Raw genomic sequence first — 24057 nt, 5'->3', positions numbered from 1 at the left:
AACTTGTACTTTTTGAAATTCTTCAAATCCAATTTCTGACTTTTGCAGAGGAGGCAGAGACATTCAAATGACTCAAACAACGCACAGTTGATTCATGCTTTTAATATCCTCTCTGCGTTGTGTAGATGTATGGAGATACGACAGCAGATAAAGGGTAAATTCTGTAGTTTGGTGGTGATGTGTCTTCTTAAAACAGTTTATTGCTTTGCATGAATTAGAGGTGGAATACTTGTGTAAGAAGCTGAAGGAGACGAGGATAACATCGCTTGATAGGTAGCTCTGTGAGGATGGCTGGACTTAAGACACATGCTTGCACCTAAAAGCTACAAATGTCCTGTTCTGTGTTCTTTATTTAGCATGTTCGTGCAGAAATATGTACAACTGATGATTTAGCAAAAAAAGTGACAGACGAGCTTGTCTTTTTGCTAAAAGATTGACTATTAAAGACCTTGGGTTTAAATCTCATAGGTCTCCTCGGTGCAATGATGAATGCCATTTTCCAGAAATTTAGGTAAACATGGCTGCTAATAAGAGGCAATCCAATGGTAATCTTTTCCAAACACCCCACCAAGAAACAAAAACCTGCTCTGTCTGAATTTCAGACGTTCAGCTGAAGGTAGCTATTTTGGCACAGCAGGGAGACATTCAATATGTCAGCCCTGCTCTCTCTGAATGCTTCATTTGTCTTGGTAGTGCACAGCTGACAGTGGTGGATGGTGCATTGAGGAATGCTGCCCTGCTTCAGCTCCAGGGAAGATTCCAAAGCTCCAGCAGCAAGGTGACAGCTGCTGCCAAGAACAGTCTCCGAGCTAAAGCTGCTGCTGCTGCTGCAAAGCCACAAATACACCTAAAACATGGACTCACATCAAGGAAGTGAACGCCACAGCGACCTACAGTGGAGATGCCTCTGTGACTGAAAATATTCTCTCAAGAAAGGTGTCAAAACCAACACTTAAAAGGCTCAAGTGATCAAATCTGATCACTCTGAGAGTAAGACGAGGAGATCGATACTATTCTTATGTTTGCATGGTTGATAAAATGTGTAAAAATGGTACTAAACAAGTGCAAGCCCTACAGGAAACATGCTACTTAAATAAAAGTTAAGTTTTAGCAACTTAATGAGTTGCAATAAAATGTAGCTGAATTTTTAAAAATTCAGTTTGACTGACACATCATGTGAGACATCAGGTGGATAAGAGCATTAGCAGCATGCTACTTTTGTAGCTGAAGGAGGAGCTCGCTTGAATGACTTAATGTAAACTTTGATATTTGGAGACATCAGATAAGTATGCAGATCGGTGAAAAGAATAACAGGAGACAAAAAGTGAATAGGATTTGATCCATAAATCCGTTTTTGATCTTCTCTTTGGTGACATATTGGGTCATTGGGGCATATTGTCAAATGTAAAATGTCAGAGACCAAAAAAGTTGGAAATCACATAATTTAAGAAGAAAAATAGTACTTATAACAAGCAAAACTTGTACTTTAAAGGCTCATCAAATTATCCGTTGTGTTAATCATAAAGAGCTGTAAAATAATTCGAGAAATTACAATACTGCCCTCATAAATGTAGTGTGAAAGTACAAACTAGCATGGCAAGGAAATACGTGGTGAACATAAATGAGACTAATGAGTCTTTTTGTCCAACCCTTCCAAAATCTAAAACGAGAACCTCATTAGGATTTTTTAAATCATGCTTGTCAAACTTATCACATGTTCTAATCATATATTCAAAGAGACACTGCAGATGATCTCATACCATCTTGGGCTAAGGAAGCCTGTTCTGCGTTAGTGGCCAGACGGGAGGGCTTGAGGGCAGCATGTGCAGCCTGGGTAGCAGCTCGGAGTTTGGGGAGAGTCAGAGCTTCACCATGGTCCCTCAGAGAATGCTCCTTCAACTGGCTGATGGTCATTGTTGAGAAGGGACATGACAAGCACTTGTATGTGTACTGCTCACCTGAAGGAAGATGACAAACATGAGTCATTTGACTTGCAGAGCTCAATAAATGGTTACACTCCAGAAAAAAAAATGGTTTTGAATGAACAGACTGAATCTTCCACTGCAAACACAGCTCTCTGAGCAAATCTGTAAACGTATGCCACCATGTAGTCATTATTGGTCCTCTTTGAAATGAAAAAATATATATTTTAAGGCCCACATACTAACTCACAAGCACAGGAAATGTGTGTGTCAAAAGAGTTAAATTCTATCTTATATAAATGCAACAAATACTGCAAGCTGATGTTTAACAAGTCTAAATCAAATACGTATTTCCTCTTTGATTTACACTCCTTCAGCATCTGACTACACTTTATCAACACATATTTTGCTTCTGTGTGTTTTTCTCATGTTTTCAGTGTAACCATGAGAGATTTATAGCGCCTTGCTTCCTGTTTCTGCTGAGTGTGTTTGTTTAACCTCTTAAAGCAAGCAGCATCCCGAGGAGTGGAGCCACTACATCCACAAGTAGTGGTTCAGTTTGAAAAATACAAAGTAAGAACAGAAGTTCCACTTCTCAAATTCCTAAATAACTTAAGGCTTGCAGCCGCTGCTAAAAGTGCCTAGTTGGTTTGACAGTTTTAAGTTAGTTTAATTTGCATGTACATCGATGCCCAGGTGGTGGTTTTCTGCACTGGATAAGCTAGAATCAAGTACTGCATCTTTATGTAAAGATATGGTAAATAGGGGGTTGTCATTAGAGTCTGAGGATACCTTGTTAGTCATGGATACAGCTGTAAGGTGTGACTTAATGTAAGTCTGAGTTTGTCCGTTTTTACCTGTATGAGCCTTATGCAGGTGGCTTTTCAAGCGACTCAGGTAGGCAGATTTAAAGGGACAGAACTTGCACTTGAAGGGCTTGTGGTGCCCGTGGTGAGACTGCACATGTCTGTCTAGGCTGCGGTGACAGAAAACATTAAAAAAAAAGAAAGAGAGAATATGACATAAGAGGATAAAAACAGACAAAAATGGATCAAATGAGGACAATATCAAACAGATAAAGAGAGAACATTACAAAAATAGAATTGAGGAAACACATTTTGATGGTTTCAGCAGCAAGGTTTTTTCAGTGGCTTCTGAAGCGCTCAATTCTGTTTACCTCGCTAACAACAGCCACACATTTCCAATGACTACAGAGCAAGGAGCCGTGGGGTGAACTCATCTACCCACAATCCCCAGCAGGGAATGAGTGTGTTTGTGCCTGTGGGGACAGTAGCTATGTTTTTAATGCCAGCTTCCTAGGTGGCATGGGAATGCAGCTTCTTTCTGGGTCAGGGCACATACAGTACAGAGGGATTACACCTGGGAGCTCAGAGGAGATGAGGATTCTCTCTTTCCCTCTCACTCTGTGTCTCTGTGATGGATAAAACAAATCACACATCCAAAATGTCTGTCTCACTCTAATGTTTGTCTTTCTCTCCTGGCAGGCAAGGATATCTTGGAGAAGATTGGAGATTCAGGGGGATTGTGATGGGGTAAACAGAATGAGGTGTAAAACCTCGCTCGGTACAAAATGAGTTCAACATCCACATGATCTGAAGAGCAGCTCATGCAAGAATGACAAGGTACATTAGGGTAAAAGTTGAACATGTGGTGCTAACAGGGCTTTATATTGAACGTACTGGAATGGCTCATGCTGTTCATCTGTTTTTAATTGTAATTTAATTTCATCAATATGAGACCCACTGTCGAATGCCAAGTTACTGCTAATGCAAACCAAACTGCTGTGTGTCGTCATGTCGCCAGTGTTTGTGAAAAACAATTGCACTTGAACACATGGGGTACAACAAACCTAAAACTCTGTTTGTTTAAATCAGATTATTATTAGTTCAGTTATTAGTATCCATCATAGATCTCACTCAGGCATGTCTTAATGCTTTTAGACTTAAATCCCTGCATTTAATTTTAACCAAACACACTATGTGGATTGCTTTGTACATATATAACACGTGGGCAGTCAGAACATACTGATGTTTAATGATTGTGCTTCTTCCTACTTACTTGTGTCTGAAGGGTGAGACAAACTGACAGTACTGGCAGCTGTATTTGTCCTCTCTGCTGAACAGAGCCATGGCAGAGTGGCTCCTCTCATGGGACCTCAGCCCCTGCATGGACATGAAGACTCTGTCACACTGGGCACATGGGTGACCCCCTGCTTCTAAGCGCTGCTTCAGCTGGCTCTCCGACACCACAGCCCTGGCTGCAGCCACAAGGGCTGCTGCTCTTCCCTCAATGGCCTCTGTGTCCGGATCAAGTGTCTCCATGGCAACATCAACGCCACCCGAAGCTGTGGAAAATGGTGAATCCATAGTCGATGCTGCAGGTCTCTCGAGGGCATCAGCTTCATCCCCCTCCAGGTCGCCATTGGTTATGGTCTTTGAAGGCAGGGTCAAGGGGACCTCGCTGACTTCCTGCTGTGAATCAAAGAGAAGTCTCATGTTAATAACCCTTTCAATGCTTGATATTGTCTGTTAAAGCCTTTTGCTGTGAGCACGCAGAGCTTTGAAGTAAAGAGACCACAGCAGTCCATTTACAACTCTGTTTCCAAAAATTATTTTTACACATGACGAAACGTACATAAAAATGTACATTTCCAAATAATCGAACCACAGCATTAATCAGAAAAACGACGAAGTCAACATATCAAATGTTTTTCTTTTGAAAAATATATGCCCGCTAACCACATCCCTCAGGTGGGAAGACCAGATACAGCAACGTATGAACCATTTGAATTCATATTTTTGTTCCTGAATGCAACAACTGCTTTCAGTGTGTGAGGCCTGGAGTGCAGCAGCCCAGTTTAGTACCTGGACTCCTTTGCTATTGAGTCATGCTGCTGGAATATGTACAGAATGTTGTTTCCCTGGAGAGACATCACCTGGATGGCAGCAGATGCTGCTCCTAAACCCGTACGCATCATTCTTCATTATTGGCTCCTTCAAAGATGTGGAAGATTTATGTGGAGATAAGTTTTCTCCTCCTCTTGCTTCTCAAGACAGGGGGACGTAATAACCATTATTCTTATTTGGTTAACACAAGAAAGTCTTATTTTTTTTCTTCCTGCTTATAAAGTGAGCTTGAGTGAGCACAGGGCGAACGGCAGACTTTCTGGGTCTGTTTTACACATGATTCTTGTGTCTACGTTTCACAAACATGTTGTCCTGTTCCAAATCAAAGACAGAGCTTAAATGATCAGAAAAAAAACGATATTCTGTTTTCAGTGACATTTTACTATCTTTTATCAGTGTGGACACATCATGTTAATAGGACATAAGCAACAGTTAAACATCTGTCTAACACCTCTGGTTCATTTCAGTATTTAACAGTTGCGTTTTAGCTGCAGGTGTCCCTTCCTCAGTGCATCGGAGTCTCAGTTCCTCTGCAGAGCTTCAGCTTGTGAAAACAAGGTAAACTTTAAACGTCACCTGAAATCATCTGAGTCTGATGTCTTTGTCTTAACCATTAAACACCAACAGTTTTTCAGTTGATATTGAAGTGACTGCGCCAAGCAAAGGAAATGTGAGAAACTAATCAATCCAGCTGATTTTGGTTTTGTTAAGTTCTTCATTATATTGTCAAAATAGTCACCATGAGCATTTCTTCTCAGCGATTAACTGTGTTTGGTGAAAAAACATGCACACATAGACAATTACACAATTCAGCTGCCGAACAAAACCTCTCCATCTCTTTCTACCTTTCTCATCTGCTAGAGTGCAGGAGTGCAGGCTGGTCACTGCAGCCATCACGGGCACACAGACAATCACCATGACTTTTTATTGCCTCGAGGAAACTCATTCTTTCTGTGGAAGGACCTGACCCTGCACTTCATGCAGCCATAAATAAGATGTGGCATCCACAGGCCCAACCTTGCCATCCAGTCCCTAAATTCTCTGTCAGCCTGCTCTCCATCCACCTCTGTGAGAAGCCAATGCAGTTCCTGAAATAAAACTGCACTTGAGATACCATAAACAACATTTGGTTTTACTTCACGCCATGTGCAAAAGGATTTATTCCATCTGGTGGAGATGCTGCATGTGTTTATAGTCATTGTTGTTGACCATAAATGTTGACAGGTAAAACATAACTCTTGCAGAGTAAGAGCTGTTAGAAAGAATAGATCTAAAAGTCAAACAGAAACATACTCATTTCATAAAATTCTGTAGATGGACCTCAGCCACCAGAGACAAAAGTGAGACTGCAACACTTTCACTTTTTCACTCTTAACTTCTCTCAGATACATAAAGTCAGTCTGAGTGTTTGATGGAAGAACCTGGCCTCCATTTGGGTGAGGCGTTGGATCCTTAGGCCTTTTCGCCTCACTGGCAGCCTCAGTGGAATACAAATATTCGAATGGTTACCCGCTGCTGCCCTAAAAGTTATGGCTCACCAGGCCAAGCTCCACTCAAAAGCAAAGGGACGGCATTGCTTGCTTTCTATGGGGGACGCTGACAGACTGTCCACTCAGACGCCTCTGTCAGTAATAAACAAAATGGGAAACAAAAACAAAGTCCATTAAAACAGATCACTGCAGTGCTGGCGGGATGAGAGTCAGAAAATAATGCAGACGCAACAGAGACAGAAAAAGTGCTACTTTCTTCTACTGCTGCATTAGACTTTATGTTCGTCCTCCTTTCGCAAGAAAAAAAAAGATGCAAACCATGCCTTTGCTTGAAGTCTCATTTTGTTGATACGGTGTGAGAATTTTATCATAGACTTTTAAACATACATACAGGAAATAGAATTGCACATTTCAGATGACATCTGAGACACACAATATATATGTATGCTTGTCAAGTGGTAGACATTTTTCAGTAGCACACCATGGTCCATTTTTCAAAATAAAACAACTGGAATCAACCATGAGGTGGAGCACAAATGTGAAGGTGGCCTTGCATCACTTCCTCATATGGCTCTGGTCATGCTCCCGTCTCGTTTGAACTCTTACAAACCACTATAACCCTTAGACAACATTTCTCCATGTTGCACTGAGTAAGTCTACATCCAAACAAAGTGTTGCGGCCTTCATCTCTTAAATGGAGATTTACTGCCTTTCTTTAGCTCAAAATGGATTAGACAACATTTTGTTATGTCTCAGTGTTGGAAAAACCTGTCACTCCACTCAAAAAGTAAGTGAATAAGTTCTGCAGCATAGTCTCATGTTGAGAAATGTCAAATTGTCACTTTTGAGTAAAGCAGGATTCACACACATGTTCCAGGTTCCAACCGCCCTTGCCCCTGGTCATTCACTCGACATCTTGCATTGCTAAATTAAACTGGTGCTTTTCTTTTCTTTTGCTTGCATAGTTTAAGATAGAAAGCTGAGAGTAGTTAAAATTTCTAAGCTCAGGCACCAGCCAATCCTATTACTATATTGACTGCTTGCCTGATCTCATAAATGATTGTCATTACCGTTTCAAGCATCAGGCTGAGTATTAATAGCTTATGCTAGCTATTATAGAAACTCACCAGCACCCCTTTAAACAGCTTCAATTTATCATTTACACTTTTCATGCTCTTTTAAAACTAAGCTAACCAACATCTGCCAATTGTGTTATATTAGGATATGCTAAGGAAAACGGAAAAAATAAATGTGTTTTTTTTCTAAATATCATGCTCACCCTTTAATACAGTTAAGAAAGTGACAGTGCTAACCACTGCATCACTGTGATGCCCTTTAATAAAGAGTACTTCATTTATACCGAAGTAATTTGCTTGCAATTAACTACTTTAATTCTGTTATCTCAAGACCATCGGTTGTTTTTTAAAAAAAATTTTTTATCTGAAGATAGCAAAGATCGTTTGCACGTGATAACAAGTCAGTGTATCCCATCATATTAAGAAATGAATCCTTTGATACCTTGACATGACATAAATGTACTTTTGGTTAATTTAATCACATTTGATCTAAGCTTTCTAGATCATTTTTCGAGACTGCAGAGTTCTGCTGTCGATCTTACAGCAGACAGTTTCTCCTTACAGTGGCCTCTGCTTCAGCAAAGAGCAGCTCGAATAAAACCTGATGTCAGTTGCAACCGCTAAAGACGTCAGGCCATCCCTGTATGCCATTTGACATTTTCAGTTTTAATCGGTTGCAACAGTTGTCAGGATGATCTGTATGCACTCTGTGGCTCTCCTGATGTCTGATAACCATAAATGGAAACCCTTTTGTTTTCTCATGATCACGAAATAATTAATTTGTAACCAAGAGAAATGAGTCTCCCTATCCCAAGATGCTGAGATAATCACCTCATGATCTCAAGGTGACTCAATTAAAGAGAAATTTGAAGCATTTCTTGATTTGTGTAAATTTAGTTTTGTGTTCACGCTACCTTGACATGACCTTCTTTGACTTCTCCATATTGGACGTGCTTTCGAAGGTGGTTGCAGATGGCTCGGAGGGTTGGATGTATCTCTACGCAGAAGTTGCATCTGAATCCTATGGGGGTTTTATTACCGGGGTTTTCCTGATCACAAAAAAAGCAAACAGACACAGTCAGTTTCATTCACTGCTTTTTCTTTCTATTCTTAAAAACCTTTCTGATGTGAGATCCTTAATGGACATTAAAAAAGTAATGTACTTGCAAAGTTTAATTAATGCCAATGAATTTTGTAAATCAGCGGATGTATTTGCCATAGCCAGAAGACACTATTATCTTTTCTTGAATGACCTTTTTACCATGAAGTTAAAAAATGTAACCATTCGCTAAATTACATCACGTTTGATAAATTATATTTCTAATGAACTCATGATGAACCCAATTATAATACCTCGTTATAAAGTACTATTACTTAAATACTGACAGTAAACGGGCAAATTGAGCTACGTAATAGTCTCTTTAATTGTCTCCTCATTTCAGTTTTAGCAGAATATTATTATGTTGTTATGACCGCTATAAATGTAAGTTTGTTAAGTTGAGCTTCTTATCTATACATTTGTTTTTAAAAACCAAGGCTCACCTTGTCAAGTTTATTCTCTGGCAGCTCTGAGGCTTTCTGTTTGCTGAGAAGCTGCCTCCTTCTCTCCTGCCTCATGGCCCTCTTCTCAAACTCCTCATTGTGATTCAGTAGATGATTAGCCAAACTGGGAAGAGCCAGGAACTTTAGCTCGCAGTGGGAACACTGGTATAACTCAGACTCCTCATCCTCTGGGGCGGGCGATACCAAAAAGTCCCTCTTCAAGTCTGAGCTGTGGTGATCATTGTAGTGCATAGAGAGCAGCTGGCCAGTGCTGAAGGACAACCGGAAGCATTTCAGACACTTGAACGGCAGCCAGTCGTCATCTCTGTCCAGCTCAGGCTCTAGCGGAACCTCCAGTACTTCCTTGTCTTCCTCTGCCAACGGGCTCACAGCAACGTTCTCAGGCTCTTTGGCATAAATAACGGTGAAGTAGCGACCAAGTTTGCTAGAATGCTGCTTCTTGGGGAAGACACCTGGGTGGCGTTTGATGTAGTGTGAGACGATGCTCTTCCTGCTGAAGGCCTGGAAGCCACAAAGATTGCACTGTCGTCTCTCCACCGCCAAACGCAAGTCTTCGCTCATTTCTGAACTTTCCCCTTCTGATGGTGGTGCTGCCATCACTTTGTTGGGCTTTTCGCTCATAGTCTTAGAGGCAGCCAGGCAATGGGTGTAATAGGCATCGATATCATGCCGCTTCTGGTAGTGTGCTGCCAGGCCTTTGCGTATAGGGTTTGTGTATGAACACAGAGCACACTTGAAGACGTTATTTTTGCCCTCTGGCTGAGCACGCACATTGTTATGCTTGATACGGTAATGCCGAGCGATGCCTTTCCTGGTGGAGCAAAAATACTTGCAGAGCTGACACTTGAACACTGCATGTTTCTCTGTCTTATTGACAGGTAACTGAGCAACATCCAGTTCATTCATCTCGTGGACTTTTGACATATTACTGGCACTGCATTCAGCTGTTGGCTCTGAGTCTTTTCCGGTGCAAAAATTTGTCAAAGATGGCGTGAACATATCAGAAGCAGACTGATTGTGATATTTCTCATAGTGGATTTTGAGTTTCTCCAGCGTCCCATGAGTGTACGGGCACATCTTGCATCTGTATGCGCCATAGCCCTGCCTTTGAGTTTTGAACTTGTCATCTCCTTCATGCAGCTCAGTGATTTGCTCTATATCATCTGCAAAGTCTTCTGCAGTGACTTTCACCAATGGGTGTCTTTTCTGATAGTGAGTAAGGACTCCGTGGATGCGGGAGTTCACATACGGACAGTGACGGCATTTATACACAGAACTGGGGTTGATGTCTGCCTCTTGTGCAAAATCTGCAGCTTTTACTTTCATGCCTGGATGCTTCTTACCATAGTGAGTAAGGAGTCCGTGGAGACTATTGTACTCTGACAGACAGACAGTACACTGATAAGGATTATTAGAGAGGGAAAGGCGTGGATAGGCAGGATGGGGATTGGTTTCTCGAGGAGGGGTAGCAATAACTAGTGCTCCATCCTCCTCAACAGGCTGGCAATTCAGAGGTGCATGCTCTTTGGCCCCCTGCTGGTGGGTCTTTTCAGTTGAGCTGCTCCCTTTGATGATGTCCAAGAGCACAGATTCGTCCCCTTTGACAGCCCAGGGGTGGACAGCCTGATAGTGACTGGTGATGTCCCATATGGTACAAGCCTCAAAGGCACAGTCTCTACATTTGTAATGTTTAGTTTCCATATTGCCCCCTTGCTGAGTGGTTTCAGGCCCAGCCCACAGCTTGCTGGCCATGTATGCATAATCAACATTATGTTCAGGGTGGCGTCTTTGGTAGTGGAGCAAGAGGCCTTGGGGTTCAGCATGAGAGTAAATGCACCATTCACAGTGATAGCCCGCCTCCAGAATGCCATCTTGGTAAGCCCAGTGTAAAATGGTCAAGGCTGTGGCTTTCACAGTCGGGTGCTCTTTCTTTAGGTGCTTCTTCAGCGCATAGACATAGGGGGATGTATAGGAGCAGTGTTTGCATTTAAGGGAACGCAAAGGTGTATCGTTTTCAGGGTCGGGAGGAGCTGTGATTACACCAGAGGAGGCACTGCCTGACTGGACCATCTGTGCACGCTCACGCTGACTTCTCACAACTGCAGTGTGACGACGGACCAGGTCAGCATTGGCCTTGGTTTCCCTATGCTTTTTCTGGTAGTGGATAAGCACTCCTTTTACGGTGCGGTTGCCGTAATCACAGTGCTGACAAAAGAATAGCTCATCCTCACCTTTCTCGCCACCTCCCGGTTTAGGACTTGGGTTACTGGAGCCGTCGTGACCATTATTTTGAAACTGCTTCAAAAACTGTTTGGGAGCAGCAATTTGCAACTCGTCCATTAATTTCATCAAGCCAGGAGTTGGAGCGCCGTGTTTGATATATTTAGCTGTCACTTTTACTTCTGGGTGTCTTTTTTGATAATGGACCAACACGCCAACAACAGATCTGTTGCTGTACACGCAGTGTTTACAGTAGTACATTTCCTCATCTGATCCATACAGTGCGGCACTCGATTGCTTCGGAGTGGTCGATATACTGGGGCTGATTGAGGAGTTGGCTGCAGCCTGTGACTGATCCACAGACACCACCTTCATGGTTTTCTGTATGCGGAAATAAGACGCCTTTTGCTCTGGATGTTTCTTTTGGTAGTGGACCAACACTGAGTGCATGTTGGGGCTGGCAAAGGAGCACACGTCACAGTCGTAGACGACAACATTTCCACTCATTGTTTCTTTGAGAGGTTCTGCTTCAGCACTAGCCTCTGGAGACTTGGGAGCGGTTTTCAGCACAGGACTTGAGGAGGATCTGGGCATTGAAGTGGAGGAGTTAAAATTTTTGGGGCCAGAGTTTAATATTTCCCTCAGGGTTTGCGATTCACCCGTTTTGTTACTCTGCTCAACAATATAGCTGGAGAAGATCATGGCATTGTTGATTTTTACAGTGGGATGCATTCTTTGGTAATGGGGCATTAGGCTCCTGACATTGGGGCTTGTGTACGAACAAAAGCGGCACATGTATAACAGATGTGGTTGGTTGAAGTTGAGCACATTGCTTGCTTCAGGGTGGTGATCCATGTAGTGTTGGTGTAAATCGTTGTAATTCGTGTATTCAATGTAGCACTCCAAGCAGCGGAAGACTGCACTCTGGTCTTCTGGGTCCAGGATGTACTTAAAGCTGAACTTGATGTACGGGTGCATTCTCTGGTAATGAGTGCTGACGCTCCGAGCTGATTTGTTGTGGTAATCACAGTGTTTACAGTAGAAACGTGTAGTTCCAGAACCCTCAGAATAGTCCATGTTATCGTGGACAGCGCTGTCATTGGGATCAGTTGAGATATTCTCACTGTCGTCTGAGAGAGTCAGAGATATAGGAATGCTTCTTGGCTTTGACTTAGGGTTGCTTTTTCTTTTCCCTATTCTGCCTCCCTCGTGAGCATGAAGTTGCTGTGTGTTGTAAGTAAAGACGGGATTGCTGTTGTCATGGTTTCTACCCTCATCAGCACTGGCATTATTTTCGCCAGCGTCTTCATCGTCCATGTCATCCAGATTTATAATTGCATCCTGTTGGCTTTGGCTTATCTTACTCTGAAGGTTACTGGCAATTTCATCAATTCTGGTTCTCTTTTTGACTGAGGACAAATCCAAAGGCAAATCATTAATAGACTTCCTGGCTCTTTTCCCTGTTACTAAGGGCTTTTTGGTGGCAAGTCCTAAAATGGGTGTCTGAGTTTTTTGTAGAAAGATTGGAGAAGCTTCCACTTCAGAATCTGGCTGGTCTGTCAGCTGGGTTTCAAAGACAGTGGAATCTAGGTCATCACAGTAGGAATGCTTATGCTGCTGGTGGACCCTCAGACCTTTCAGAGTGGTGGTAGAGAAACTGCAAAGTGTGCAGCGATGAGGGTTCTGCTGGTCATTTGATGTGCTGGTTGTCTTTTTTCCGTTTATTCTGGAGCTTACATTCCCCCCGTTAACAGGCTCTGCAGCATTATCATTCTGAGGCTCTGGACTATCACCTGTAAGGTCCAAAGTCTCTAAATCTGAGGGATTATGGGTCTGTTTGTGTGTGCCTAGTTTAAGAGGGCTGGTGCAAATGAAGGGGCATTCATCACATTTATACACTGTGGCTTTGCCAGAGAGGTGAATGTTTTCAATGTGGCGGGAGATGCTCCGCCTGTGCATGGTGAGGAAGGAGCAGAAGGGGCACTGAAATCGGTTCATGTACTTTCTGAAGGGTATTCCTTTAGTTTCCAGTAATTTATTATCGTCATCTGTCAAAAGTTGCTTTACATCTGCGGATAGGGTTCCAGTATAGTTGGGATCATCTATGTCGCCCAACTCTTCGTCATCATCATCATCCTCTAAGCTGCTCCTTGAGTCCTCCTCATTGAGTAAGTTAGAATCTATCTCAGTGGCATCAGCCGAGGCAAACCTCTTTGACAAAATCGAGGAGCCGGTACTGTTCGGAGTTACTGCACTTATTTGTGCATACTGAATGGATGAGATCTCTGAGACGGACTTTTCCAAGGTGCTTTCTGGTGTTTTCACCACTGATTCCTCCTTTACACTGAAACCCGTCTTTGATCTAGTTGGACTTTGGGAAGAAGAGGGAGAATCTGGTTTGGGTGAGGTTGAACTCGCCTCTCCTTCTGCCTCTGCAATGTTGGAAATGATCTTGACCTTATCGCTGTGCTCCTTGACCACGTGATTTGTCCAGTTGACTTTCTGGTCAGTCTGATAGTCACACCACTCGCAGGGAAACGTTCCCTTCACAAGCCCACAAGCTGCATCAGATTCCTCTTCGGTATCAACGTCCTCTGAAGGATCTCCAGCACCATCCGAGGGAACTTTGTTATGATACATCAGTTGGTGTTTCAGTATCCTTGCTTTGCGTGGAGACTTGTAAGTGCAATATTGACAGGAATACATTTTTGAGTGATCATTGTGCATTATTACAGTGTAGCTGGGCTGCTCAGCTGTCTCCAAGGAGATACTTGCATCTGAATCTTCCTCTGTGACATTATGAACCTTTTTGGTGTGGTTTCTTAAGAATGCCTTTGATCGGAAGTAACGGACACAGAACTTGCACTGATAAAATGGAAGATGGGTTTCAGCAGTCTGCTTTTGTGATGTTTGGTTGGGGCCATCTGTTGAGTTGGGGCCTAAAAGAGAGAAACACATGAGACATATTTTAAAAGAAATAGTAAAACATCAGCATTTCATTGCTATTCAAACTTTGTCAATGTCTACAATAAATAATCTTTAGGTTTTTTTCTGCTACTCAATAGGGCATATGATCATTCTGCCTTGAGGGGTGAATTAAAATAGACAAAGAAGTGTTTCTTAATCCTCAACAAAATAACAGCAACATCTGATTAATGTGGTAGGCATACTCATTCCAGCTTTAGAAGGCGTATAATCCTTGTCATCCTTATCCTCATATTCCTCTTCTTCCTCCTTGTCCTCATCCTCATCTCTCAGAGAATCAGACTCATCTGCATCTGCAGGCTGCAGGAAAACAGTGTGCACTTCCTGAATGTGGGTCTTTAGGTCGTCACATGACTCTGCACGGAAGTCACAGCCATCACACTGCAATACCTCCATCACTGAAAAGGTGTAGAAATCCCTGGAAAATCAGGGAAAGCTGTAAAAAAAGAAAGAGAAAATGATCAACTCATGCTGCAATTTCTCAAAGACTACATGTTAGCGTAATTAAGTCATTTGGTAATTATCTTAGATTTGATCTAATATCTTTGCATTGCACTGTATGCATAAAGACTGTAAAGCTTATAAACCAAAGACTTCTTGAGTAGGATCATCCCAAAGCGCTTCTGTATTCAGAGCATTAAATGTGCCCTTTCATAAGAATGAGATTGGTGATGTTCTTAGATGATTACAAACGATGACTCCTGCTGAGAACAAAGAATGATCAGGAGCTGGGTGATGACACACTTTTACGCATAAGTAAGATAATGGCCACAAACAAAACCCTCTAATGCTTCCAAATGTTCATCATGTGACACCAAAAGATATCCTGTGACAGCAGCATCTCATTTTCAAGGTTTAAGAAAACCATGCAAAATATTTCTTGAATATAAAAGCGCTATTTGTAATGATTTGAATAATGAAAAGAGGTGATATGGTAATAGTACTTAATGCAGTTTAAATATAATGACACTACTGAGACACAGGCTGTAACATCTGAATAAAATATATTGCTGAAATAGCTCTCAAACAAACCATGAAACATAATGATTATCTAGTGATGTTGCCATAAAAAACAACAACAAAAAATGTTGTAAAAAATAGTTGAAGAATCGTAAATCCATACAATGTTTTTTTTATGTCTTTTGGAGTCGTCTCTGAACTCCAAAAGCCCAACATAACACAACATAGGGGAGGATTCAGCAGATGCTGCAGGTTCCATTCTTTAGTATAGCATCATTCCAAGAACAATGGAGGGACAGAGGACGGATTATGGGTTGATTTGTCCCATTTTTATTACCTTGGGATAAGCAACAGCTGGAGAACAGCTCCACAGCACAGTATTTAGAGCGGGCTTTTCCATCAGACTGTATTAACTGCATTGAAGATTGAATGAATCAACTAAGAAATGAAAGCTTTATATCTTTGGATGTCTCTGCAGTTTGGACATGGCCAGAAAAAAATGGAATCTGATGGAGTGACAATCATTTCAGAGCTCTTTCACAATGGTTTTCTAAGCAGTCGTTGTTTTGTCTTGAAAACATAAAAATTGCAAGTCCGACTTCTAGCTCACACAAGTCGTTGAATGGGAAGCCGTCGGGCCTGTTTATAACCTTGACTCGCAAATCAAAAGCCATTCAACCTGAATTTTTCACACTTTCTTTAGAGCACTATAACAAGCAAATCAAGGACATTTTCTGGCAAATTATCATATCTGAATAAGAAAAAAATGTCATAATGTGACACATCCCATTTTTATGGTGGAAGAAAATTAAAGATAAGAGACGTTTTGGAAGGCGGTAACTGTAAATGACTCCAGCACTCAACGATACATACAGCTGTATTCACAGATTTGTATTTGATCTGTGTATCTGCTTGGGTCACAAAACTCACTTTCTGTGGGTAAAAATGAGGGTGAGGCTATCTGTGAGGTAGAGACGGCCAATTCAGTTGCGGAGAAACTTGCATTCTGGGAAATATAAAAAGCCCCGTTTGGATTTAATAGTTTTTGTCACATTTTTGTGTTGACGCGTCTTTAACTTTGGGAGATTTAAAACCCATTTAAGTCCAAATAAACACACTCACATTTCCAATGCCTCACCTTTTTTTTTTCTTCAGGGAATTTACAAACATAATTTCTTGGCTGATTCTCTGAGGCTCTAAAAATGAAGAAAATGTATGCCCACAAAGCAGGCGAAGGCTATAAAAAGATATCAAAGTGCTTCCATCTAGCACTTTCCACTGTCTGAATTGTCATTAAGAAATGGTAGTGAAGAAAAGCTATGGAAGTCTATAAGATTTGGGTGAAAAAAGGAAACAAAATATACAGATAACAACAGACAGATAAACTGCACATTTGCTGGATGAAAAGGGCAAAAAATAAAGTATTTGGATGTCTTAGGTGACAGGGGAGTGGTGGTGCAGCGTTAATACACAAACACGAAGAAGTTTTAGGAAGAAAATAGAACCTGCAATGTCAACACTTAAGTCTACATTTGGAGAAGCCACAGCTCTTTGAAAACATGTGCCATGGGCAGATGTTCAAAATTTGCTTTGTGACCGAGGTCACCCGAGACACACAAGTCGAAGCTTTCAAGCTCATAGTCTTCTGTCTTAAATGTAATTGAAAATTGATGTGCATATCTCAAAACTTTAAAAACTGTTATACGGCCAGAAAAGCTGCGGATTTACCAACTGATTTTATGGGAAATCCAAACTGTCGCACAATTAAGTTTGTCTTTCCTTTTCCATAAGATCACGAAATTCAAAAAGTAACAGTGCATCGACATTTGAAGAATGGACTTTAGTTCCAGTTTAGATGGAATCCGATGAGATCAAATAGCAGCGCCCAAACTCACCCAGTCTAAAAAGGAACCATTGTATCTTCTGACTTCACCTGGAGTCATTTTCTCTGTTGTTTTGCCAAGTTTCTCCCTCATAACCAAAATGCTCTTATGCAATGTCCCTCCACAAGCACACCTGAAGAATATGTGACTAATCTTGAGGTGTAAGAATATGGATAGTTGTGGGACTTTTTCTAATATTTCAGGAAGATTACAGCCCTAACGTACGGTGTAAGATGAGTTTTGTGAACACTATGGAAGTCTTGCGGGTCTGAACACATTTTAATCTATACTATTTTATGATTGATTTGAGTTGTTCTTACTCAGGGGAGAACCAAAATTATTTGGAGAAAAGTAAACTCAAAATACATGGACTGAAACAACAATAAGCACATACTCACACACAAACACACACACTGTGGACTCTGCAAGCCACCTATGATTTCATGTGTTAAAATGACTGAAGCCCGAGCATGCAACACCTGTCGTCTTTGTTGCATTTTGTTCATGTTTTTGCCTTTACTGTACAACTTGAGAGCGTAATGGCAGGGTCATTGACAAGTGACATTCCCCACACTACTCTCTGGCTCTACTCAAACTAAGGATGCCAAGAAAGTCAAGGTTACATCAACAGAAGGCATTTTTTATTTGCAACAAATGAAATGTGACCCTTTACTCTTGCAATCTAAGAAACGTGGTTGCGCCAGTTCCAAACTGAAACTAATATTTGCTGAAAGCAGAGGTTTCTGCCCTTAAAAAAACCCTATTCATTGCTGTATTCTATCATTTAGAAGAAAAATGTTTACATGCATTCAAAGAGGATTGATGGTTCACACTATGAATGTAACCCTTTGCTAATGAATAGTTTTCTGAGAAAAAATATCCTCATTTTGCATTTGTATGACTAAATCCAGTCTTTCTATCACTTGTACTGTGATAGAATTTAGCTGAAATGCAACAGTTAAAGGAATTAAGCATCTTACAACTATGTTAAGTCACTTTCATACAGCAGATGCATAGTGAATAAAATACGTAGGGCACCACTATGTGTTTTTTATTTAGACAAGCCCTTCCATACCCTTTCAAATGATCATTTTTGACAACTTCAAGAGATGGAAAACATATTTTTCTATTATCAATCAACTGTTACATAATTCAACTCAAACGAGCAAAATAAGTTCACAATAAGGTTACGTGAACACATCACTGAGTGTTAATATGTCTTGTGGAGTACTGTGTGGAAAACCACAATGGCTACCAAATTTCAAGAGGTGTGTGTCTGTGTGTGCTCGTATGAAGAGGTCTGTCTCTATCTGTACCTGTGAAAGATATCATTCAAAGAGTATGAAGTTGTTTCTTTTTGAAGAGAATATTTCCAGACTTTAAGACTTGAGGACATTTGGTAGCAGTGCTAACATTTAACTCTTTGGTCACCATTTTGCTCTATTCTATAATACAATTGGAACAATAAGTCCAATAGATTTATGATTATTGATCATTATTATTGATCATTGTGAGTTGCTTTCTTTGAGTTCTTAAAAAGGCCAACAATGCGCTCTCTCACAAAAACGATCAAAACCGTTCACCACAAAAGGAAAGAAGCTGCACTGGACAAATCTTAGCTATTTCTAACTTTTGGTTTCATTGAGCTTTGGAGCATGCACAGAGCACCTAAGCCCAGTGTATACATGCAGAGTGATTCAATCCCCAATCACATTATCTGGGTGTGTTTGTCTGGTTTTGAGAAACTCAATTCCCAACTATTTCAGTTGGACTAACATGTTTACATGCATTTCAAAAGTCCGGTTCTGGTCACATGAACACAATAATTAGTTTCTTCCTAATGTCAGATAAACATGCTTACTAAAACAAGCAGTTTCAAGCTGCAACAGAGAGACACAATAGCTAGATGTGTGACTGTTAAATTGTATGTAAGGCAAATGCAGAAAATACAAAGGCACGTGCCAAAGGCCATTAATGTAAACGCCAAACTACTAGGTGTATGTGTGCATGTTAGCAATAGTTATGGCCGTAAAGTGAGGTAAGTTACCAGAGCCCTCCTTATCTGGGTGTTAGAAAAGCTAGTCAGGCTATATTAGCTGCCACAAGCATAACACCTGCATTTTAAATGAACTCTCAGAAGTTGTGGGTAATGTAGGCTTCAGGAAGAATAATTCATAGAATCAGATTTTTTTTTTTTAATTGTTCCTACGTTAAATCAATGCTCTTCTCAAAATGCAGCTCATTCCTGAAGTTTGGCAGGTTCAAGAAAATAATAACTGAAATATCTGAGACCCTAACTGATTTATTTGTAGCAAAGTTAATGAAATAAAGGTTAATACCATGTGTCCTTGAAATAAATTTAATAGCCCTCAATAAATATTTGATTAGGAAATTACAGTAAGTAATATTTCATTAGCATATAATATCAGGACCCACAATTTCACTTCATTGCTCTCACCCTCACTGAAAGTGCAAGTGAGATCCAGCCAGAGACAGTTGGAAATCCCACCCTGCTTCCCACACCCAACTGGCCATCTAGTGGAGAGCTCAGTGTGAGCCAAACTGCTTGCATGTCCCTGAGCAACCAGGGGATCCATTGTTGTTCGGGGTCAGGTTACAGCCTCACCACATGGCCCCACCCGACTCTCTTGGCAGTTCACTGCTGTTTTGAACAAAGTTGCCTCCTAATGCCAGGTTCCTTGACATGGATATCAAGACAAGCCTTTTGGAAAGGAGGGGAGAGGAATGCCCATGAAGTGGAAAAAAAAACCTCCTACACAACAACCATCTGCCTTACAGTTGGCTTTGTCTTTTCAGACAGTCAGTCTAAGCGCCACACCAAGTTAATGGGTGAGATTGTGCAACTGCTTTCATCTAGTCAGCTGGGGCCCTAACAGACAGCGGCTGAGCTGCTCAGATCCTCCTCTGAGCTGAGCTTCAAGGGCAGCCATTTTAGGAGCTGACTATGTGTGCTTAGGTGTTCAGCTAGCACACAACATGGACCCACAGATCTGATCCTCTTCCTCAAAGGCAGGCAGCCTGTCGCTGTAGAGCTGCTGACAGAAATCTATCTGCCAGATGTACAGCAGTGTACCCAAGTCTGCCCACACAGCTCAGCAGAAAACATCTCCTACTCCCGCCAGCCTGACTTTGCCTAGTCCTTTCATTTCTCGGGAACATTATCTCACATATCAAGAGACATTCAGAGAAATTCTAGATACCCCTCTCCAAGGAAAGAAAGAATTGGTCAGAGCAAGCCTTGTGCACCACAAAATGTGTGGAGAAAAATACAGCTAATGCATTTGTAGAAGCTGCCAACTACTCTCCACGAGGGGGTCTAAAAATGTGAGGCATGTCTGAACTTCTTTATCTCAGGGCTCTGCAACTCTGAGCCCTGAGGAGAAGATGAAAAAGGGGCAGAGAGAAGCATAAAAGGGGAGAGCAGGCCTGAAGGGAAGGGAAGGGTGGGAGGAAAAGAGAGACAGTGAGAGAGCATAACGAAGCCACCTGGAAGACCTTCAGTGGTAAGCAACAACAGACAAAGCCATCAGACTGGGCTCCCTAGATTCCAAAGTCTACTGACATTTGTTAATCACCAACCGGTCTCTCTGCATCAGCAAGCTCTGCCAGCAGTCACACCCTCTACTCAAACTGGCTGACAGCAGCTGCTCTGTCTGAAAGAGAGCCTTTGAATAAGCCAGCATTAAGCTGATTAGTAGTACAGAGGTTTTGTCCTTAACTGTTGGTTAGTGCGACCATCTCATGCCGTCTGGGAGAGAAAAGTCCACAAACATGCTACATTAGTATAAGACTAGCATTGTGGCTACAGATGATTCATCTGGCAAACAAGACAGGATGTGCATCATGTCAACTGGCACAGCCTCAATAATGAATGATCCACTGATTGAATATGACAGCTTGCCTTTAAAAGGAAAAATACAGTGGCAATAACAGCAGGTAGGCAGAATCGTGGAAATTGATTTTTGCAGAAATGAGATGACAACATCACAGAAAAATCAATACATTTTTAGTTCAAAGAAAGTTATTAGAAAAACAAAGAGAAACCACAAGATACGTCAACTTCAGATTCCTTTAGCCCACATTATTCATCATATTTACCCAAAAGGAGAGAAGAAGACAGTAGAGAAAGATCTTATTGTATCTGCAGAGGAGCAGTCCCACTGAGAATTTGGCTTCTTGCTCAAAGAGGAGATGGGGTAGTGGAGATCAAGACGGCTACTTCTACCCCGATGTTTCGGAAAAGATGATTTGATATCCAGCAAAACAATCACATACAGCACTGTGCAAATGTCTTAACATATTGCCTGAAAAATCTGGAAATACATACCCAGATTTCTTGAAACATGCAAACATAAAAGGAAGCAAAGTATGAAAGGCAAAAAAATATATATTTGTACAATTTATTTGTACGTCAATAATTGGTATGAGCGCCTATATTCTTCAACACAGCCTGAACCCTCTTAGACAAGTTTTCTTGTAATTTCTTTAAGTAGTCTTCAGGAATAGTTCTCCGGGTGCCTTAAAGGCCTTTCCAAAGCTCTTATTTGGATGCTGGCTGCCTTTTGTTCTTTTTTCGGTAAAACATTATTCCACACTGCTTTAATAATATTGAGGTCTAGGTTCTGGGGAGGATTCATCTCTCTGTAAGACCCCTATTTGCTGACTGTCAGTCCAGTTCTCGTGTAATTTGGCATACTTCAGTGTTTTTTCTCCCTGTTTCCCTTCTGTAAGAATGTCTTCCTGACAACCGCTCTTCAGAAGCTATTTCTGATTAACTCAAGAGCCTGATGCATCTCTTAGGTCCCAAGTCAGGTGAGATAGTTTTTTAGACCTCAAACTTTTTCTAGTTTCCTCAGATATTTCAAGGACACACTGCAGACCATGAAAAATAAAATCCAAAGTGCTTATCTCTTTGGCACTCCAAATTTTAGGAATCACCTACAATTGTGTTCCTCTCAAACTGTGTTATCCTGGCTAAGCTGTCTGTTATGTGTAGACGCAGCACTGGTTCATCCCTTGAGTTAGGTGCATTTCTAATGCTAGAATGACTTTTTAAGCAGGGTTGAGCTGTTTAACAAATATATTACAAATATATTACTCAAGAAAACCTGACTCCTTGCAAGCAAAACATAAAGAGATGCTGGTTAGTTCAAGTAATTTCTCAATATTGCATACATATATGTATACAGAATGGCAATCTGCACTTTTAAAAAACACATTTCAATACATGAGTTTACTTGAGTGAAACCAGAGCATGGATTTACCAAAGCTTTGACACAGCAGCTCTCTGTTCTCAACAAAATCTTGCCTTAAGTGAAAACAAAACTTGCAAAGCTGCTTTACAGGAGAGATATTGTTACTATCCACCTTCTGGGTGCAGATATCTATGGAGCTATTTGGGACTAGGCTTACAGAGCTGACAGAGGTCTACTGAGTAATCTACTTGAGCACAAATTCAAATGGATATTTTTCCAAATGAGCAAATTTATGGTTAAATAAACTAAACACATGACCTTTCAAAGTCCAGCCAATCTCCTATCCAAAAACACATGATGACCAAAACTGAAAACAGAACACTGATTATTGAATCATATTCATTATTTAGAAAACCTTATCTGCTCAACATGAACTGGACCTCGCTAAGGCAGTAAACCCTCTGCGTTGATATCCAAAACAGAAAAGTCTGGCTTTAACTTCTAACAAACATGGCTTCAAAATCAAACGCTGGCTCTGCAGCAGATTGCACTGCCCAACATGTAAAAGTCTGACATTTGTGGACATGGATTCTAAGCTCTCCACTGTGATTATTTTATCATAAAGGTACTGCAGCCACAGGAGACAAGATGTCTGCTGCGCACCACTAGAAAACAAACAGGTTCATGACCAGGGGCCTCTATGTACTGGCATACCAGCTCTCTGTGTAAATAACTACTATTCAGGTCCTGTGATAGGAACGTTTTAACAGGGATCCCAACAATAGAGCTTTTACCTTTCCTCAGTAAACCCTGCATCAGTATTTTCCTCACTTTTATCACCTGTCTTTTGGACGCATCATTGCACTTAAAGCATTGTTATGAAATGTGACACATTATGGCACTGCAACAGAGTATGTTACAAGTAGGGACACAATGGACACAGTCTAATTTAAACGTGTGGCTGCTTTAAGTCTGAAACAGCTACAAGTACATCAATGACACTCAAGTGGTTGGTCTGTATAACATAAAAAAGGATGACCGTCACGATTTCCTAAAGGTAAAGAAGGCTTTTCCAGATGCTCAATTTATGTGAATCGACTAAATTACTAACTGTAGCGGATATATACCACTGTATAACATTATGTATAACTGCATTTGCACATATTATATTTTCGTAGTTTGCTAAAACACAGGTAAAGGAGGACTAAACACAACAAGCTCCTCTGATAAGATAAAGGCAAAGTCAGATAATCTTTCTTTAAAACCTACCAGCACCAAAGACTCCAAATAAAAAAGTGTGATTGAAAACTGTATCTTTTATGTAGCAATATTAATCCCATGATGTAATGCTGCATTATTAATGAAAATCCAAGTGCAAAACACATCTAATGCTGACAAACTAATCTGTCACCTAGAAATTTGGATGTGTCTTGAAAAGTGTTGCAGAAAATAATAGAATCTTTGGTTCGTTTCCCACAATTCTGTCTTAACAGCTGTATTTTAAGGTTTGAACCTCAGCACACCTTTGGGATATAAAACAGCCTGCAAATGCTTTTTATGTCTGGCATATGCTTGCAGGCAGCATGCCCTCTCTTGAACGCTTTTACAGATGCATCACACTAACAGAGCAATCGCCTTTGCTACCAAGTATGAACATACCCTCACTCTATATGTTCTCACCCAGCGTTTCGTGAACGTCACTTTAAACTCCCGAGATATTTTCTGGCTGCTCTGCAAGCACCCACAGATTACCCACAGATTTTCAATGAGCTTCATGTCAGAGGACTGGGAGGGACACTGAAATGAAAGGTTGTG

The 24057-nt window shown here is 41.1% G+C and overlaps 1 protein-coding gene across 4 annotated transcripts in view; it reads right to left on the bottom strand.

Annotated features, from left to right (window-relative positions):
- znf462 (zinc finger protein 462) overlaps positions 1–24057 on the bottom strand; it is a 49227-nt gene that overhangs the window by 10423 nt on the left and 14747 nt on the right. For 3 of the 4 annotated variants that reach the window (XM_072371393.1, XM_072371390.1, XM_072371391.1), the window contains exons 2-7: positions 14369–14619; positions 8958–14137; positions 8330–8464; positions 4002–4414; positions 2780–2898; positions 1761–1958 (exon numbers count right to left, since the gene is read on the bottom strand). In XM_072371393.1, the coding sequence (XP_072227494.1) occupies positions 1761–1958; positions 2780–2898; positions 4002–4414; positions 8330–8464; positions 8958–14137; positions 14369–14579 (6256 nt within the window). In that variant the 5' untranslated portion in view covers positions 14580–14619. The remainder of the gene's footprint in view (positions 1–1760; positions 1959–2779; positions 2899–4001; positions 4415–8329; positions 8465–8957; positions 14138–14368; positions 14620–24057) is intronic. The other variant, XM_072371392.1, reaches the window with a different exon arrangement.

This window comes from Leuresthes tenuis, unplaced genomic scaffold (assembly GCF_036924035.1).
Source record: "Leuresthes tenuis unplaced genomic scaffold, fLeuTen1.0.hap1 SCAF_19, whole genome shotgun sequence".
Classification (NCBI taxonomy): Eukaryota; Metazoa; Chordata; class Actinopteri; order Atheriniformes; family Atherinopsidae; genus Leuresthes; species Leuresthes tenuis.
Note: the sequence above shows the minus strand (reverse complement) of the source record. Positions and strands in the feature narration are given on the sequence as shown.